At 41.9% G+C, this 21,654-nt stretch overlaps 1 protein-coding gene across 1 annotated transcript in view; it reads left to right on the top strand.

The window, feature by feature from the left end:
- LOC126263475 (cytochrome P450 6k1-like) overlaps positions 1 to 14,728 on the top strand; it is a 52,422-nt gene extending 37,694 nt beyond the window's left edge. The window contains exons 7-8 of the mRNA XM_049960569.1: positions 13,679 to 13,930; positions 14,460 to 14,728. Of these exons, the coding sequence (XP_049816526.1) occupies positions 13,679 to 13,930; positions 14,460 to 14,626 (419 nt within the window). The 3' untranslated portion in view covers positions 14,627 to 14,728. The remainder of the gene's footprint in view (positions 1 to 13,678; positions 13,931 to 14,459) is intronic.
- The last annotated feature ends 6,926 nt before the right edge of the window (positions 14,729 to 21,654 follow it).

Here is a 21,654-nt window from a genome sequence, read left to right on the forward strand (position 1 = left end):
CTTTCTTTGTAATTCAAAAACCTTTAAAAATAAATATTTAAGTATAAAATTAATCACTCAAATACATATACTGTAGCGCTAAACTCTGCATCTTGTTGTAAGATAATCTCTGTGGAAGTGTCGTAGTTGTCATCCTCCGAAAGCTAAGTTCTGCAGAAGTCAATGTACTTACCTCATGATAAACAAAAGTGAAATGCTTTGCGTATAGATATCTTAGTTATTACGCTTATTGCCATGATGAAGAAAGTACTGTGCTGTAATGTATTGTTGTGCTACGGAAAAGGCAGTCTCATTGTAGCTATGCCACAAAAGTCACTACTAAAACATGTTTTACTATCCAGAATAATACAGAAAAACTGTGCAGATATAAAACAGAAACACTGAAAAAGCAACATTGTAAATTGTCACTCATTAGTAGCGTCGTGATAAAATCGTGTAGCTGTCACATAAACTAACCACTGTGTCATCTGGTATCTCACTGAAAGTACTTTAAATCCAGAATTTATTTTCAAGTAAACCAAAATGTTGCATGAAAATCTCATTAGCAGTGCCGGTAAATGTTCTAAGTATGTGAGCCTTATAGTCGTTACGTGATCGTGCAACTAACAAGCAAGAAGGTACAAATAACAACATTGTGTCGTCTGTTCACTATAACAATGCATTCGTAATTTTTGTTTAAATAAGTTCTCTTGGTTCTTGACTGGATATTTAACTTCAAACATTGTTGCATCTTAACAGATTCTAAGTCTGACAAAGCATACTAGTAATGTAAAGTGAAAGATTTTGTAGCAAAAATTAAGTTAAAAAAACAGATTATCTCTCAATAAACAGTTTTACATGTGAAAAGTGGTGCAATCCCTTACCCTTCCTAGTACGCAGAGTTTCAACTTGAACGCAATTATCATGCAGTATATGTCAGTAAGGAATACTAAAAGTTTTCTCAAGGTTAGCGTCTATGTTATTTTTCACCAAGCCAGCCGGCGCACGTGGCTGCTTGCGGTGCGGGTCATTGTCTGTCTCTTTGTTGGCGCGCATCGTTAGGATTAGGAGACCTAACTTCTACAAATTCACCTTGACGAGAAGGCCCTGCCCTGTTTGAATCCCGCCAGTTCTGATGCAATTCAGGTCTGTCGTTACGATTATATCGTCTGTCGGCATGTATGTAGATTCCATAATTTCTTTCTTGTCGGTCACGTGGTGGAGAATTTCTCCCTGAATCGTAGCTGTGCGATGAACTGTTGCGTCTGAAGTTATTCTGTCTCCCTTGGAAATAATTGTTTTGGTTCCCATATTGTCTGTTTCTATGTTTACCTCTGTCATATTCGTTACTACAGAAATGCGATCTTTCGCTGTAACTACTATTCTGCCAACGGTTGGCATACGGGTGGTGTCTGTTTTGGTCACGATTTACGTTGTAAGAATAGCTTTGTCGTGTCCAGTTATTATTTCTTTCATCGCGGAATTGTGACGGATGTGACCTGTAATTGTTGTGTTCCTGTTTTTGCGTTCCGCGATTGTCAGTGTCAATTTCTAATTCTTGTAAAAGTCCCTGAAAAGCTTCAATGTCGTCTTTGCAACGTCCTGCCAAAATAATATGTCGTAAATGTTCAGGTAATTTGATTAAGCAAATGCGGATGAGTTCTGAGGGGCTGTATGGGTTTGACAGATACTGATTCTTGTGCAACATGTCTTCAAAATATTTCACAAGACTGAAAAATTCAGATTGTTCGAAATGTTTCATCATTATGATGCTATGTTTTACTCGGTCTTGTGTAGCTTGAGACCAATATGCTGAGAGGAAGGCATGGTAAAATTCTCCTTCACTGTGACAATCGTGAATGAGCGATCGCATTCTTACAGCTGGTTCATTCTCTAAGTAGCCACACATAAATTCTAATCTGTGCTCTGATGACCAGTTGGGAGGAAAACAATGAGAGAATTGATGGAGCCATGCTTGTGGATGAATGTCGTTGCCAGAATTCTTAAATGTTTTGAATTTACGTGTAGTAATGAACAGCTTATAGTCAAAATCATCATGTCGGCGAGTCGCATGTCGGTCATTGTTACGTCGTTTCGGCGGTTCCATCTCAAAATTCGGTGTACCATGCCAATTTCTTTCATAATTTCCGAAGTGCCCTGAGTTATTATTTTGTGGCTGTTCCGTATTTCTATGTCCCTCTTCCCGCGTTTCGGCGGTTCCATCTCAAAATTCGGTGTACCATGCCAATTTCTTTCATAATTTCCGAAGTGCCCTGAGTTATTATTTTGTGGCTGTTCCGTATTTCTATGTCCCTCTTCCCGTATTGGAGCGCGAGTGGCGTCTGAAATACGTAATTCTTGTATTACCTGTGTCAGCTGATCTTGTACTTCCCGGATTTCTCTTTGGTGTTGCGTATTAATTTGATTCTGATTTTGTTTGAATTTCCTAATTTGTTCGCACTCTTCTGTGTCATTAAAGACTACTGGTTTTGTGTCATTCAGATTATCATCTACCTTCGTAGATAAATTATTTAGCTGATCCGAAAGTTCAACTACTTTCTCTGATAATGAACTAATTTCCTCCATGTGTCTTTCCACTGTGTCCTTTAAGTTTTCCTGAGTTTTTGCAAGTTGCGTAACCGAATTGGTAGATGCAACTGAGTCCATTTTAGCTTGCAAGGTCTCATGATTTTCATGAACAATAGTTTGCAGTTCTTTTATGGCTTCTTCGTGATTCTGTAATGCATTTTCATGACGCGAAAAAATAGGTTGGAAATGTTCACAAATTTGTGTTTTTACGTCATTACAGACATTTCGATTCTATTTTATGTAACTCAGTGGTTAAATCTTCACGTGTTTGTTCAAGCGTGGTGTGAAGATTTTGTTCCATTGCGTCTAACTGTTGCTGTGTTTGTCTCTGGTGTTGTTCCATTGTGTCTAACTTTTGAAGATTTTGTTCCATTGTGTCTAACTTTTGAAGATTTAGTTCCATTGTGTCTAACTTTTGAAGCTCTTGCTGTGTTTGTCTCTGATTTTGTTCCATTGTGTCTAACTTTTGAAGCTTTTGTCCCATTTGTTGCATTAATTGTAATAACAATGCACTGGTGTCTGAAACATGTTCCTCAGTGCTTTTCGGCTTTTGACAAGCGGAAAATGTGTCTTGACTCGTTTGAGAAAACGGTGAGAACCCAAAACCTGAATCTACAGTATTTGCAGTATTGTGTTCTGTCATTCCCGATTCCTGAGGCGAGCTGTTGCCGACCGATTGATCGATAATGCTTCCCTGTTCACTACCTGTTTCACTGTCTACACCATTATTTGACGCCCGCTCCATTTCCCTATGCACAATTACCAAATTACTACTTTGAATATTACTTAATTCATTTCATGGTGGCGCTAACACACTGCTTTCGTCTTCACTGTCATTTCTCAGTTTACTTTGGAGCCTAGTATTACGTTTTTCACACGCCATTATTGTCACAATATTTCACACGATAACACGGAAAAACACAATTTGAAGAGCAAAAATAAGAGAACACATTAACATAGCACTGAAAATAATATCTAGTTAATTGCAAGCGCAGCTGCGAAATACTTGGTGCAAATCTACATGCATGCCACAACAAAAAGCAACTACAAAGGAGATTCTCTCTACAATTACGCGCTAGCAATAAACAGTAGCTACACTAATTACACAAACCACAAGAAAAAAAATCAGAAGATTCCAGTGAGGTATCCTCGGCTATGGGTCGAGATATGAAACTTCCCCTTTTGAAAAATTATACATGACTGTGCTTAAACTGACACACAATATTTTTAGCGCAACGCAATCTGACTTTCAAAAATCCCTACAAAAAAATGGCCCTGACTAACATTAACCTATGCGTTTCACAAATCGCTTACCTCACAAAAATCTTGGTTACTCGAACTACTGCAATACTGCGAGCGCCACTACTGCCAGCTAAATAAAAGATTCAAACTACGGAAGGCACTAACTACTGATAGGCATAGTTAGCAAATGAAAGATTTTGATAGAGAACAAATGATGTATTTACCTTAATAGTCATAATATATATAGCAGTTCATGACATCCAGTCTTACAAATTTCAAAACTCCGCCATTTCTCTCCCCACATCCACCACTGCTGGCGGCTCACCTCCAACTGCGCAACGCTACGCGGTGTTCACATCCAGCTGCCCAACACTACAATGGCAGACAACAATGCAAACTAGCCACAGACTCCACACAGCACAGCCAGTGATTTTCATACAGAGCGCTACGTAACGTTGCCAATAAGAAAACATAAACAGCCTACTTACAATTGTAGTAAGGAGAAGTTAGGGGAGAGTTGCTTCAGAGTTGCTTCGGAGACGGCGAGGTGAGTGGAGCTGTTCTGTCTGCCGCCCCCTGACGAACATCGACAAGGTAATGAACGCACGCGATGCCGCATAGCAGCGCATAAAGCTTCACTCAGAACTGCAGAAGTCTCATCTGTTACATCCCCTTTTTGCGTAATGCTAGTGTCGATCGTCAATTAAAGCTCATGGTGTTCACATTTGCCACTTGAAGTAAAAATCTGAAATGCGATGATTTTTCTGTTATATAGTTATTAAGAAGCCACATCAGCCACTGTAATTTACGACAAGTTAGATAAGTAATTAAAGATAATTGAGGGTCACTGTAGACCATTTTGATAGTTTTCTCTTTTGTAAAACTTAATTTAAACCTAGATTATAGATGTGATATGGTATAGGTCATCCTTCGATCCATTGTTGAACTTGGAAACCCATTCAGGGAATATTCGTTCACATTTTTGTTGAATGCAGTCGGTTTTTACCATCCTGTATTAAAACATTTCCTTTTATCAATAGTGCAATTTATAAACGATGTTTTGTGAGTAGAATAAAATTTCCAATGGTAAACTTAACTGCTTTTTCGACGTTATTTTCCCAGCTACCTAAAAATAGGAAAGCCTTGAACCCCTTCCACTAAATTTAGTTAGTATTAAGATTCTTTTACAGGGATTGCAGTGGAGCTGATGCTGAGATCACTAAGTATTTAGTTATATCATCGCTAGTGTCACTGAACTCTTCTGAATTCTACATGTCATGTGTGGTCTGGCGTCTCCTTACCAGCAACAGGTCCCAGGTTCAAACTAGTCAATTCCCTAAAAAAACACGCTCAGAGCGTCGTTGCGCGAAAGTGGTAGGGAGACACGATATAGAACAGACAGACACCACGCAGAATGTTTAGAAAGCAATTTGAAACAACGAAAATGGAATAACATATTTCATCACAACTGAATACATTTAAAAAAAAGTTAGATCACGCTGAGATCTTTAATTGGGCAGTGATTGTCGACACGGCCATCTGATGAGTTTCTGTAATAAATTAATTAAACCTCTGTGGAAGGATAGAATTCGTATTTTTGTTCGATACAGTAGATTAGGTTTGACAATTCGCTTGATTTCCGCCTTTGGTTCTGTATAATTAGAATTTGTGCGAGATTGATTAGTTCGAAACCGAACACGGTTTCATAACTGCGACAGGCATTCAATAGCCAGCGCCACACATATTTTTCTCGGCGAATTTCGGTTGAAATAATGCGGAATTTTTTGTGGGTCATCGGGGAATATTGCCGCCGCAGCCCCTGTAATTTCATGTAGTTTCGATAGGTGGCTCCGCCTTCCGTTCACGTAGCCTTCAAACTGGCGTCTGTAACGGAGCAGAGAGCTGTCACTGATTTTCTTTTGGCGGAAAACTAGAGCATTGCAGGTATTCATAAGCGCTTGCAGAATGTCTCCGGAGACATTGCAACGAACACCGGCTGATGGCACATAGCTGTCACTCCTGTAATGCTGGAACGTGCGGACACTCTCATTCCATAGTATAGTGCCTGTGTTGCTCAGAAGTACTGTGTTCAGAAGGATTACATGTCCGAAGGAACATTGCATCGTACTCCTGAACAACTCAGGCACTATCGTATTTATCCGTCGGCACCGAGCAAGCGGCTTTCAATTAAAATGTTTCCCCTGTACTGGAATATTCATAATGGATGTACAAGTGCATGATTGACGACATGTGGAAGTTTTGATCTAGCCGTGAAGTGTGCTCAGATAGCTTAACGGCAAGATAATTGTAGTGTCACCGCCAGACACCACACTTGCTAGGTTGTAGCCTTTAAATCGGCTGCGGTCCGTTAGTATACGTCGGACCCGCGTGTCGCCACTATCAGTGATTGCAGACCGAGCGCCGCCACACGGCAGGTCTAGTCTAGAGAGACTCCCTAGCACTCGCCCCAGTTGTACAGCCGACTTTGCTAGCGATGGTTCACTGTCTGCATACGCTCTCATTTGCAGAGACCACAGTTTAGCATAGCCTTCAGCTACGTCATTTGCTACGACCTAGCATGGCTCCATATTCAGTTACTATAATTACTTCAAGAATGTATTCTGAACAGATAATATTGTGAATCATGTACCGTCAAGAGCGACGTTCGTCATTAATGGATTAAAGTTAAGTATGAAGCTAATTACGTCCGCTTTCTGAATTCTCATTCCTTGTCATGTTCCAGACCTCACGTCAGTATAGTTCTTCCCTCCTCACGCCAGCCTGCGTGAGCTAAAACGCGTGCATTTCGGCCTCCATTCGTAACACTCTGCTGGCTCTTCTGCTAACACAAAAGTAATAGCTCGCGATAAGCGGGAAATCCGGGTTCGAATTCCGATCCGGCACAAATTTTCACTGACTTCATTCCGTTATACAAGTGATGGTTGTTCATATACGCAGCTGCGAATAGTTTCATGACTCTCAATCGAGGTGATCGACGGATCGGAATTAAACAACTCGCTGCTCAACTGGACGTCTTTGTTTGACACATTCGTCCACTATTTCGGGTACTCAGAAGTGTGTGCCCGCTGGATTCCACGCCGCCTAACATAAGAGCGTAAGCAGCAACGAGAAACCATCTGTTCGGAATTCCTTGTGCGTTACGAGGCTGATCGTAAGGGCGTGGCGACGCTGGCTCCGACGGTGGTACCATGCGGGCATACGGGCCCTTCCAGTAAGGTGGCGTAAGGCCGGAATTACACTATCAAATTTCTTTGTCAAAGATTTGATCAAAGATGTGATCAAATATCCGTCAAATATATTTGACAAAGATCTTTGACGTGGCGCTAAAAAGGGGTATTACATTGTCATCATACTTTTCGTCAGAGTTCAAGATGGCTGACAACAACAACTTGTTATTAACCGCAGCAGTTGCATGTACCACAATTGCACTGTGTGCACATGCGGAAGAGAAGCTGGGGAAAAAAAGGAAACATACCAGGGTGAAGCATTCAACAAAACTTGTTACGTGAGCTTATAGTGGAGGACGTCAAGTAATACATCAATTACTTAAGAATGGATGAGCATACATTTCTGTATGTGCTCGGTGAAGTGATTCCTCATGTCTCAAAGCACAATACTCACTTAAGGGGGGTAGGACGTCAAACGGGCTGACTTGGAGCAGGAGGGGCACCACAGGACATTTTATTTTCTACTGTCTATACTTTCACTTACTGTTGGCTGCATTTGTTGCTATAGGTACATTTTTCTTCACAAGTAAGAGAGATTCTTTGATGAATTTTGCACAGCACAATAACCATACTTACATCTACATCTACATCTACATCTATACTCCGCGAGCCACCTTACGGTGTGTGGCGGAGGGTACTTATTGTACCACTATCTGATCCCCCCTTCCCTGTTCCATTCACGAATTGTGCGTGGGAAGAACGACTGCTTGTAAGTCTCCGTATTTGCTCTAATTTCTCGGATCTTTTCGTTGTGATCATTACGCGAGATATATGTGGGCGGTAGTAATATGTTGCCCATCTCTTCCCGGAATGTGCTCTCTCGTAATTTCGATAATAAACCTCTCCGTATTGCGTAACGCCTTTCTTGAAGTGTCCGCCACTGGAGCTTGTTCAGCATCTCCGTAACGCTCTCGCGCTGACTAAATGTCCCCATGAGGAATCGCGCTGCTTTTCGCTGGATCATGTCTATCTCTTCTATTAATCCAACCTGGTAAGGGTCCCATACTGATGAGCAATACTCAAGAATCGGACGAACAAGCGTTTTGTAAGCTACTTCTTTCGTCGATGAGTCACATTTTCTTAGAATTCTTCCTATGAATCTCAACCTGGCGCCTGCTTTTCCCACTATTTGTTTTATGTGATCATTCCACTTCAGATCGCTCCGGATAGTAACTCCTAAGTATTTTACGGTCGTTACCGCTTCCAATGATTTACCACCTATGGCATAATCGTACTGGAATGGATTTCTGCCCCTATGTATGCGCATTATATTACATTTATCTACGTTTAGGGAAAGCTGCCAGCTGTCGCACCATTCATTAATCCTCTGCAGGTCTTCCTGGAGTACGTACGAGTCTTCTGATGTTGCTACTTTCTTGTAGACAACCGTGTCATCTGCAAATAGCCTCACGGAGCTACCGATGTTGTCAACTAAGTCATTTATGTATATTGTAAACAATAAAGGTCCTATCACGCTTCCTTGCGGTACTCCCGAAATTACCTCTACATCTGCAGATTTTGAACCGTTAAGAATGACATGTTGTGTTCTTTCTTCTAGGAAATCCTGAATCCAATCACAAACCTGGTCCGATATTCCGTAAGCTCGTATTTTTTTCACTAAACGTAAGTGCGGAACCGTATCAAATGCCTTCCTGAAGTCCAGGAATACGGCATCAATCTGCTCGCCAGTGTCTACGGCACTGTGAATTTCTTGGACAAATAGGGCGAGCTGAGTTTCACATGATCTCTGTTTGCGGAATCCATGTTGGTTATGATGAACGAGATTTGTATTATCTAAGAACGTCATAATACGAGAACATAAAACATGTTCCATTATTCTACAACAGATTGACGTAAGCGAAATAGGCCTATAATTATTCGCATCTGATTTATGACCCTTCTTGAAAATGGGAACGACCTGCGCTTTCTTCCAGTCGCTAGGTACTTTACGTTCTTCCAGAGATCTACGATAAATTGCTGATAGAAAGGGGGCAAGTTCTTTAGCATAATCACTGTAGAATCTTACGGGTATCTCGTCTGGTCCGGATGCTTTTCCGCTACTAAGTGATAGCAGTTGTTTTTCAATTCCGATATCGTTTATTTCAGTATTTTCCATTTTGGCGTCCGTGCGACGGCTGAAGTCAGGGACCGTGTTACGATTTTCCGCAGTGAAACAGTTTCGGAACACTGAATTCACTATTTCTGCCTTTCTTCGGTCGTCCTCTGTTTCGGTGCCATCGTGGTCAACGAGTGACTGAATAGGGGATTTAGATCCGCTTACCGATTTTACATATGACCAAAACTTTTTAGGGTTCTTGTTTAGATTGTTTGCCAATGTTTTATGTTCGAATTCGTTGAATGCTTCTCTCATTGCTCTCTTTACGCTCTTTTTCGCTTCGTTCAGCTTTTCCTTATCAGCTATGATTCGACTACTCTTAAACCTATGATGAAGCTTTCTTTGTTTCCGTAGTACCTTTCGTACATGATTGTTATACCACGGTGGATCTTTCCCCTCGCTTTGGACCTTAGTCGGTACGAACTTATCTAAGGCGTACTGGACGATGTTTCTGAATTTTTTCCATTTTTGTTCCACATCCTCTTCCTCAGAAATGAACGTTTGATGGTGGTCACTCAGATATTCTGCGATTTGTGCCCTATCACTCTTGTTAAGCAAATATATTTTCCTTCCTTTCTTGGCATTTCTTATTACACTTGTAGTCATTGATGCAACCACTGACTTATGATCACTGATACCCTCTTCTACATTCACGGAGTCGAAAAGTTCCGGTCTATTTGTTGCTATGAGGTCTAAAACGTTAGCTTCACGAGTTGGTTCTCTAACTATCTGCTCGAAGTAATTCTCGGACAAGGCAGTCAGGATAATGTCACAAGAGTCTCTGTCCTTGGCTCCAGTTCTGATTGTGTGACTATCCCATTCTATACCTGGTAGATTGAAGTCTCCCCCTATTACAATAGTATGATCACGAAACTTCTTCACGACGTTCTGCAGGTTCTCTCTGAGGCGCTCAACTACTACGGTTGCTGATGCAGGTGGTCTATAGAAGCATCCGACTATCATATCTGACCCACCTTTGATACTTAACTTAACCCAGATTATTTCACATTCGCATTCGCTAATAACTTCACTGGATATTATTGAATTCTTTACTGCTATAAATACTCCTCCACCATTGGCGTTTATCCTATCCTTGCGGTATATATTCCATTCTGTGTCTAGGATTTCGTTACTGTTCACTTCCGGTTTTAACCAACTTTCCGTTCCTAATACTATATGCGCACTATTTCCTTCAATAAGCGATACTAATTCAGGAACCTTGCCCTGGATACTCCTGCAGTTTACCAATATTACGTTAACTTTTCCTGTTTTTGGTCTCTGAGGACGGACGTTCTTTATCAACGATGCTGATGTTCTCTCTGGTAAGCCGTCAGGTATTTTATCGTTTCGCCCAAGGGGGGGTCCCTCTAACCTAAAAAAACCCCGTGTGCACGCCACACGTACTCTGCTACCCTAGTAGCTGCTTCCGGTGTGTAGTGCACGCCTGACCTGTCTAGGGGGGCCCTACAGTTCTCCACCCAATAACGGAGGTCGATGAATTTGCAACCATTATAGTCGCAGAGTCGTCTGAGCCTCTGGTTTAGACCCTCCACACGGCTCCAAACCAGAGGACCGCGATCGACTCTGGGCACTATGCTGCAGATATTAAGCTCAGCTTGCACTCCGCGTGCGATGCTGGTTGTCTTCACCAAATCAGCCAGCCGCCGGAAGGAACCAAGGATGGCCTCAGAACCCAAGCGGCAGGCGTCATTCGTTCCGACATGTGCTACTATCTGCAGCCGGTCACACCCAGTGCGTTCAATAGCTGCCGGAAGGGCCTCCTCCACATTACGGACGAGACCCCCCGGCAAGCACACCGAGTGCACACTGGCATTCTTCCCCGACCTACCCGCTATTTTCCTGAGGGGCTCCATAACCCGCCTAACGTTGGAGCTCCCTATAACTAATAGGCCCGCCCTCTGTGACTGTCGGGACCTTGCCGGAGAATCGGCCACTGGCCCAACAGGCGAGGCATCCTGTGGTGGCTCGGAAACGATGTCATCACCACTAGGAAGCACCCCGTACCTGTTGGAAAGGGGTAAGGCAGCTGCCACGCGGCCAGATCCCACCTTCGCCTTTCGGCCAGGCACGCGCGAGCCCACCACTGTCCGCCATTCACCCTGGAGTGATGGCTGACCGGTAAGATGCTCACTGCCGGAAGACGCAGCGACATCAGGGGTTCCATGTGATTCCAAGGCCACCGAAGTAGGCATAGGTCTCACCACAGTTGCCCCAACGCCACTACGAGCCGACGCCTGCGCCTCGAGCTCGATGAGCCTAACAGACAAAGCCTCCACCTGCCCCCCAAGACTGGCCAATTCTCCTTGCGTCCGCTCACAACAACCACAGTCCCTACACATGACTATGTTTACCCTACTCTATACGGTGACAAATTCCCAAGATAATCTTCTGATGAGCTACTCTGATAATCAAGAAACACTCACTGAAATACGAGACGCGAAAACTACGCTAGGTTTTCCCAGAAAAACTATTTAAAAGCTAAGCGCAGCAAATAAGTACAAAATAAATTTCTCTCCTAACGATCAAGAACTGTTAGTTTCTATGCAGAGCAGATAAACACAAATAGAATCCCTTCCTTAGTGGAAGGTCGTAAACAAAATGCAAAATAAACGCTTTATACAAACAGTACTCGCTGCTGCTGGTGCTCTCGCTCTGGCTGTCACAAGACAACTGCTGATTCAAGTGACTAGTGGCTAACGGCCGCGAAACAAACAAAAGACGGTTTTAGGGCGCTTTCTGTTCTAAACGATCAAGAAAACACTAAGAAATCTAACACGAAAACTACGTAAAGTTTTATCAAGAACTGTTAGTTACTATGCAGAGCAGATAAACACTAATAGAATCCCTTCCTTAGTGGAAGGTCGTAAACAAAATGCAAAATAAACGCTTTATACAAACAGTACTCGCTGCTGCTGGTGCTCTCGCTCTGGCTGTCACAAGACAGGTGTATGAAGCTCTAGAATTTTCCAAATCTATTAAAAACTGCGGTAAAAATTGAGATAATTAACTACAAAATTTGATTTTTTTCTAAACATAAAGTTTAAAACGTAACAGTTCATTCATTGTTTCATAAATTAAATAGATTCTAGAGTTTCAGACACCTGTAACTATGGTTTGTATGCTGTGAAAAATTCATCGAATAGTCTCTTATTTAAGAAGAAAAGTGTACCTATAGCAACAAATGCAGCCAATAGTAAGTAAAAAAATGATGAAATTTCACATGTAAAAAAAATTATTTTGTTATGTTTTTGAACCTCCGCTGCTACGAGTGTCAATCCTGAATCCTTTCTGGTCATGCTGACAAAGTTTTATGAATTTACTTGTAAAAGTATAGACAGTGGAAATTAAAATGTCCTGTGGTGCCTCTCCTGCTCCAAGTCGGCCCGTTTGACGTCCTACCCCATTTAAGAACTGCTATATCTGCAGACGACAGGCTCACTGTACCACTCCGATTCCTTGCTGCAGGAGAGAGTTAGGTTAGGTTAGGTTAGCTTAGGTCAGATTCAGGTCTCCAATCTTCGTAATCTATTTTTGTATTCAGGGCCCCTCACGTTGTAAAGCGCATCATCAGCTTCATACATCTCTATTAACTTTGTGGTTGTCAGTACACACCAATTGTATTTACTGGCAGCCGGCCGCTGGTGGCCGAGCGGTTCTGGCGCTACAATCTGGAACCGCGCGACCGCTACGGTCGCAGGTTAGAATCCTGCCTCGGGCATGGATGTGTGTGATGTCCTTAGGTTAGTTAGGTTTAAGTAGTTCTAAGTTCTAGGGGAATAATGACCTCAGCAGTTGAGTCCCATAGTGCTCAGAGCCATTTTTTTTTTTTTTTTGTATTTACTGGCAATGTTTAATAAAAACAATACAGATGACAGAACGCTGCAGCGATGCTAGGGCTCCACGTGATAACACGTCACATTGCAGTGAACAGAAGACAAGCGCCTTATTTGATCAAATCTACAGTGAAGCCCTAGATTTGATCAAATATTTGACGACATTGGAAAAAGTTCCCTATTACACCAACAAATTTCTTTGACAAAGATATTTGGCAAAGATATTGGACAAAGAAATTTAATAGTGTAATACCGGTCTAAGGCGGTCCCATTGAACGGAAATTATGTTGAAAAATAGAATTTTATAGTCAAAACCGTCGGGAATAATATGGTGAATTGGAATCCTGAAGAAACCCAACTTGCTGTCAGAAAAGAAAAAAAAATGTGTTGCGTCACTTATTGAACGCCCCTCGCAGAACGAACCGGTCTAGAACTGAGTTACCTGTAGTTCATACATCATCTGATAGCCGAAAAGTATCAAAATAAAACAATTTAATGCAACTGTAAGAAAGACATTTTGGAAAAGATGTATGTAGCGCTTCGTTTTAATTTTAGCGAAGTCGCTGAAAATCTTGAAAACTATAAATTTGTAATCGCTATTGCGTGTGTCAGTTACTTCATTTCCTATACACATTCATTTCGTTCCACAGAGACCCTCAGAAAACACCCACCGGGAGCTGGCACTGACCGAAGATGCGCACGCGACTTCCAGCTTCCCGATGGTGGGCCTGTTATTGAGAAAGGGACGCCTGTGTTCGTCCCGATTTACGCCCTCCACCACGACCCCGAGTACTACCCAGAACCACAACGCTTCGACCCCGAGAGGTTCTCAGAAGAGCAGAAAGCGGCGAGACACCCATATGTGTACATGCCGTTTGGTGAAGGTCCTCGGAACTGTATAGGTAAGTCCTCAGACTCTTACTATGGGTGTAACAGACAAAGCATGCGAAAAATTTACGATAGTTTGTTTGCAACATATTTGAAGCGACGCATTTCTTTATTAACAACTGCTTCATCTAAGATAGTTGTTTGATAACCGACGTCGGTTACGTTTTCTTGGACAACTGGGTTTCGTTTTGTAATAATCGTGATTTTGAAGCCGCTTCTTTCCCTCTATCTATGTTTCCTTTGGAAAATAACTGCCGGCCGCTGTGGCCGAGTGGTTCTAGGCGCTTCAGTCCGGAACCACGCGGCTGCTACGGTCGCAGGTTCGAATCCTGCCTCGGGCATGGATGTGTGTGATGTGCTTAGATTACTTAGGTTTAAGTTGTTCTAAGTTTAGGGGACTGATGACCTCAGATGTTAAGTCCCATAGTGCCTATAGACATTTGAACCATTTTTTTGAAAATAACCTTAGCGTGATTAGTTATACACGAGACTACTGGAAATCAAAATGTGACTCATACGACTGGACTAATTTTTGCCTTCCAGGTATGCGTCTGGGTCTTCTTCAGGCAAAGATCGGTCTGGCGTACATGATGTCCAAATACGAAGTTCGCCGATGTGAAGAAACCAAGGTGCCTCTTCAGTACAGTGCATGGTCCGCGGTTCTGATGTCTACTACTGGTATACAACTGAAACTAGTCCAGAGGAAGTAATCAAAGATATCTCAGTGGTTACTCTCAACCGTCTTTCGCATTGTTTGTCTGTGTAACTTTTTATACTATTTGTTTTGTAAATGTCATCTTTGTGGTTGGAAATGGTGAGGACACAATAAATTATTTCATTCCAGCTACAAAATATGGTTTGTAGTACATTTTTTATTCACCTGTTGCACAATTCTCCAACGTTTCCTGCAGTTCAAGGAGGATTCAGAACTTTCACTGTTTGATACTTAAGGTCTTTGGAAGAAATGAAGTGCAGCTACTATTAATGCGACATTGTTGGGTGACCGTACGTATTCGATCGAAGTGACCGCCATCAGCAACGAAATAATGCCATTGTCGCCCTCTGAAAAAACTGCCGTTGTGACCGGTACGATGGCTCTTCTCGAACATTTGACGCATTCTTGTAGAGCCTTCAGTATTTTTGGCCTCTTTCAATAATCGTCGCCCTTCGGCATTCCACACTTAGGGAGACTAAGAGGTGTTAGATGCTGAGGCGATGCTATGTACTCAACTGTACGTCTCCGTCGTATCCGTTTTGTTTCTAGAGTGTTATTCAATTACTCTTTGGCATCGTGAGAGTAGTGAAATAGAACAGCACATTATGGTACCAGTATTCAAAATCTCTGAGCACAATGCAGCACTTGATAATTTTAGTAGAATAACATATATGTAATAAAATAAAGAGTGGAGCAATTCAGTAAATCTCAACAAAATAAAGTCAATGAAAAGAAAAAGAAAACTGCTGCAATGGCGCACAGGAGGGCTGCGTCAGATAAAATTGAACACATTCTACATAAAAATAGCGTGTGATTGGCTTTTAAGGTAACGAGTAATCTAAAATTAAAACTATAACGTAACATTACAACTAGGACACAAGGGTCCGCAGCAATTGGAGTGGTGTCAAGACAGCACGAAAGAGTACAAAGTAAAAACTAGCGGGTACCTCGATGTTGGAATCAAAAACAAAAAATCTGTATCGGGGCACCACAGTAATAAAAAAACCCTCAGTATTATTAACAGAATGAAAATTTAAAAATCCTGCACAGAAATGCTACAGGAAAACATAGGGAATCACTCGATGTATTAGAAACTTACGTCGCTAAACGAACAGACCCGGATAAATCGGTAAATTACCGCAGTGGGTCTGCACGGAATGCGTATTTCAATAGTTTTGCCGGCTTTTTGTAAACACTTTTCACACCACCTCCCATGGGGAGCTGCTTGTAAGCACCGCGAATACGCGACGGGTCGAGTTTGTCGGTTGCTAGCCGGCCGAGCGGTTCTAGGCGCTACAGTCTGGAACCGCGCGACCGCTACGGTCGCAGGTTCGAATCCTGCCTCGGGCATGGATGTGTGTGATGTACTTAGGTTAGTTAGGTTTAAGTAGTTCTAAGTTCTAGGGGACTGATGACCTCAGCAGTTAAGTCCCATAGTGCTCAGAGCCATTTGAACCATTTTTTGTCGGTTGCTTGCTGTTTGCCCGTGACGTCCGAATGAGAGCTCTGTCAATGAGGATACGAGCGAGTGCGTGGTGGGCAGACGATGGAGGTGAAAAGTGACCATAGGTGAAGTCGTACGTGGCTCGCTGATAACCTGCGATGCCACGTGTCTTACACGTGTGTCCTTCGATTCATATCGTCACAGTGCTTTCCAGTGTTGGAATACTGTTTTCAAGACGTGTGGAAACAACTACAGTGTGCCTGAGTTACGTATTTTCGGATATGTTACGCGCTCCGTATCTGTTCTGTTCGCACATCGGTCACATAGTAAATTGTCTAGCTTTTACACCTGTGAGTGTAAATACGAGTTTTCACCTGACAAGTGCACCATACTCACTGGCTCTCTTCGATTCTCTTCAAATCTAAAGAATTTGTCTATCAGTGTTCGAACATTAACTCGTAAAGCGGTACGACACAATTCTAAAATCAGATTAACTCAAAAGACCGCCTTCGATTCTTAGAAGACTGCCTGTGTTTGTTAAAACTCATATGGACGCTATTAATATAGTCGACAGTAGCTTAGTACATTGAGGCACAATGTGATGATTGTGATGTCGCTAATTTGAATCTCATTGGTAGCAACTTTGTTTTTAATTTAATTTATATTACACGTTTATTACTAAATGGAAATGCTGAAAAACAAATATTGAATCGTAACTTTCGAATAAAAATAACTTCTTTCCATTTTTATTTTCAGGCCATGTGAACATAAATTAAAATTTGATACAAACCTGCGAAACATCTTATTGTTAAATGAAAAAAATATGTTCATCAATAATACTGTTAAACATTTAAAAAAGAAAAAAGTGCTGTATTTTCTATTTTATGTTTTGTATTTATGTACTAAGTTTAGGTTTATCTTCAGCACTCAAATTATCATGTGGATAGTTATTAAGAATAAAAGTGTTATCTTTATTGAGGAATGGAAGTCATTATTTGATAGTTAAGTTTCATTTGTTAATAAATATATTATTTAAATAATCATACAAATAAAAAGAAAGTTATTATTGAAGAAAATAGAATCACAGAATTCACAGTTCAAGACTTTTACACTGGACTTCCAAATACCGGCAGCTACGGTAATAATATCTAGAAATGGGTCGTTCGCGAACTAACGGGTCCAAAGGAACGGTTCATCGAGATGATCGGAACGAGCGATGAACGAATTCTAAGAAACGGTCTTTCACAGTTCACTTCGGTCGCGGCTTTCTATTTATAGTTCCCAGGAACGGGAAACGGTCGATCTCGTTCCCGCAACGGCACGTCGGCCAGTTTCGTTCCAGCCTCGGTACCGTTCCCGACGGTCTCGGTCGCGGCTTACGTAGTTCCCGGGAACTGGAAACGGTTGGTCTCGTACCCACAACAGCACGTCGGCCGGTCTCGTTCCATCCTCGGTCTCACGTTTCCATCTGTCTCGGTCTCGCTCGGCCGGACTCGTCTTCTTCGCGTGGCCACTCGTCGCAGTTCCACTGCCGACTGCTCATAGTTCAGTATAGAGTTGTTCGTTTCGTTCGCTGCGCACGCCAATTTTAGATCTGTTTGAATCCTTTTTTGAACTCTGAACTTCTGGTTCTTTTCGTATTCTATTCAGCGTCCATGACCGGTTAGTTAAAATGTATTTTATAATTATGTAAATTACATAAAATTCCGTGGTATGTAATACATACATATTTCACGTAACAAAGCAGCATATCAGCATACTTCACTACTTCGATAAACAGCGGAAGATATACCTGTAAAAAGGCAAGATTTTTTTGTTATTACAAATGCAAAGGAAGTCGGCACGGCACACACGAATGGCCATTTTCCGTCTTTTTGATCCAAGGTAAAAGAGCATGTCCAATGTTATTGAAGGCAGACCGACTTACAACCGAATGAAGCCTGCGCTCCATAATTGAACGTCTGGTGTTACATTTTGTAAAGAGAATATGATAACTTCTACAATATCATTTCAGTGGTACAGGGTGGCGCACGAAAAATCGGCCCCGAGTACTAGACTGCTCATTGTCGCCTACCAATCGTCATCTATTGTTTCGAACTTGTTGTTTGCATTAGCTTATTTGTTATTTATTCACTGCCTAATTATTACATGTTATTTCTATTCTGCTCCTAGCGGTCAACAAATCGTACTTAATTGGCGAGCAGTCTGTATTCGGGGCCGGTTTTTCGTGTTCCACCTCATATTATATCACTGCGATCAGCCTCATACCGCTACAATTGGCTAAACGAGATGTTCTGCAGAATCACGAAAATTACAAGTGTGTCAGAATTCTGTTATGAATAAAAACTCTGTACTCGAGCGGGGAGGCAAGTGCCCCCTCTTGGCGCCTTCCATCTTCAGTCACCTGTGCTACTAATTTTCAATTTTTCATAACAACCGGATACCAAGCACAAATGAACGGTGAACGAATTAAAACGAACGGTTCCCAAAAAAGAGCGATCACCAGTAAACTGGTTCCCAAGGATGAACGAGTTTGCCCATCTCTAATAAGATCGAAATGTTTTGTCCTTAACAGCATCCATAAATCTCTTAAGTCCCAAAGACGATTCTTTGGAAAGTGCTCACGGATTCTGGATACTGATACTGAGGCACTGATCTTCTTCTCAGGCACTGATCTTCTTCAGGTACGAAAAAAATCGAAGATGACCACTTCATAAGATCCCCTTGTGAGACCTTTGTCTTCGAATGCGGCGTATCTAATGGGGCAGATTACCTCAACGTTGTCCTTCCTTCTCTCCCTCACCTCGCCATTAAGGTTACCCTTCAAGCTCCACCCCCTACCCTCAGTTCCTCATCCTCCTCCCACTCCTTCCACAACTTCCCCACGTCCTCGTTCCACTATCCCTCCACTCTGTAGTGCATATGCTTTTTACTTTATTTAAACAATTTAGGTGTGCAGCTGCTGCTCCGAGGTAAAAATTTAGAGCTGTGTACCCTATTATTTATTCATTTACACAATTGTGCTGGAGCAGCGGATCGTGATCATTGAAGCAGGTAGTATTCGTCGCAGCTGTACAGTGCACTCACTGGCCTGGAGATCCCAACTGAAAGGAAGCCCCTGATCATGACGTGCAGAATTCCTGTTAAATAGTCCACAATCCTTCTCCTACTCCGTCTGAACAGGTCTCGGAAGATCGTAACGGTACTGACTGATCGCCGCACCATCCTCAGACCATTGGCGTCACTGGATGCGGATACGGAGGGACGTGTGGTAGGCATACCACTCTCCCGGCCATTGTCAGCTTTCGCGACTGGAGCCTCTTCTCCTCAATCAAGTAGCTCCACAATTTGCCTCACAAAAGTTGAGTGCATCCCGGCAGACCGGACAGTCACCCATCCAAGTGCCAGCCAATCCCGATAGAGCTTAACTTCGGCGATCTGACGGGAACCGCTTTTACTACTGCGGAAGGCCGTTGGCAAGTGCTCGCAAATACCCCCTGATAATTTCGCTTGCTGATGGACGCACATAACTTGAAAAATTTTACATCTGTGGCACGCTAAAAATGAATTCCAATTACCTGCACGAATTTCACAAGCTGCTGCATGTGCAACAGTTATTCAGAACGGCGTCTGCCAGCGTCAGTTCAGGTATGGCATCGTCGCACAAAGTTCTGTCGTACTCGTTCTGATTTGAACAGTGTCGCAGTCAGTGAGAATTCTTGCCAGGAGATCCTCTTCGGTTTTGAGAGGCGTCTCGTACACAAGACTTTTCACACTGAAACCTTCCCGTCTCCTCTATATCTCTTTTGTGTTACTATTTCTATCTCTTGCTTAATAATAACAAATGAAATCTTCCCTTTGAAATTAATTCTCTTTCTAAATCTTCTCACACAAACTTAATTGCTGCTTATTAAAAGTGATTTTCTGATTGTTTCGACGAAACAGAATGTGTCGTAGTCGTGGCCCTCAGTCGTTATCTGCAATAACTCAAAACTGTTCCTTACCTTTTTTACTGTTACTAGGTCGCCATCTGACTGCTATATCGAACTGCGACATAAATATACTTACTCTGGTTTACTAAACTCTATTAACCGCTGGTGGGCTGTCATAATAAGTGGCTGTTCAAAATGGTTCAAATGGCTCTGAGCACTATGGGACTTAACATCTGTGGCCATCAGTCCCCTAGAACTTAGAACTACTTGTTCCAGACTGAAGCGCCTAAGTGGCTGTATTTATTACCAAAGCTGACGTTATTCTTTAATAGTAAGGCTGACGTTATTCTTTAATTAATTTGACTGAAGTTACGTAATTCATAGTTACACTTTTTCTTGACAACAATAAACTTTCTGCAAAGTTTTACGTTGATGGTTTTTGGGATGGATTATAATCAGTAATGCATCATTGCTGGCAAAAATTAATTATATTCTGAAAACGCTTGAAATATTTACTGTTGGTAGTTACACTTTTTCTTGACAACAATAAAATTTTTGCAAAGTTTTGCGTTGATGGTTTTTGGGATGGATTATAATCAGTAATGCATCATTGCTGGCAAAAATTAATTATATTCTGAAAACGCTTCAAATATTTACTGTTGGTAATGAAATGACTTTACAAACGTTCAAATGGGACTTACTTTTTACAATAATCTTATAACTAGCATTGCGCAAACATACCTTCAGTAGTCTTGAGTTTCGCAAAGAAAATAAATTCAATAATATTAGTTCCTCTTATGATAATAGTTAGCTGATGTACATCCGTTTATAATCTCTTGTAAATCATAGCTAGTGGCTGGCAGGCACACCGCTCCTCTCAACCTCTCGCTTCAGACCTGTTACCGAGTCGCTTCACATCTCGCTTACTACTGACTTCCTGCTAAAGTGCAGTCTCTCCTGCCAACAATGCTTTCTGGTGAAGACAACCTCTGCTACCATTACAAAATGTATCAATGCGCGGTCTTTCCCGCTCTTTCCTTAAAATGTATCCATACGCGGTCTCTCCCGCCCTTTTAAAAAATTATATCAATTTGCGGTCTCTCTTGCCAACAATACTTCGGTGCAGACATTCCCTGCTACCACAATTATTTCCAACATGACAAATATTAATTATTCCTACTTAATCCTATTAATAAAATATAAACATCTTTCATAAATTGTGGGTTGACAATAGCCAATAGAAATGTACACCTCTTACAACACAAGGCGAAGAAATCCTCTACTGTGCGATATTATAACTGTCGATAAATTAATGGAAACAGTAACTACAATAAAATACCTAGGAGTAACCACAGAAAACAAAATGTATGGATAGCAGATACCAGAGCGAGATTCATTGGAAAAGTCTTAAGGAAGGGTAACTCATCCACGAAAGTAGATCCTTACAAAACTCTTGTTCCACCGGTTCTTGAGTATGGCTAATTAATCTGGGACCCTTGCCGGGTTTGATTAATGAAAGAGATAGACAAGATCCAAAAGAGTGACGCGTTGCGTCACGGCATGGCTCAGTCGGCGCGAGAGAGTTGTGTAGATACTCAACAAACCACAATGGCAGATGCTACAAGAGAGACTTTATGCATCACAGTG

This window comes from Schistocerca nitens, chromosome 6 (genome assembly GCF_023898315.1).
Source record: "Schistocerca nitens isolate TAMUIC-IGC-003100 chromosome 6, iqSchNite1.1, whole genome shotgun sequence".
Lineage (NCBI taxonomy): Eukaryota > Metazoa > Arthropoda > Insecta > Orthoptera > Acrididae > Schistocerca > Schistocerca nitens.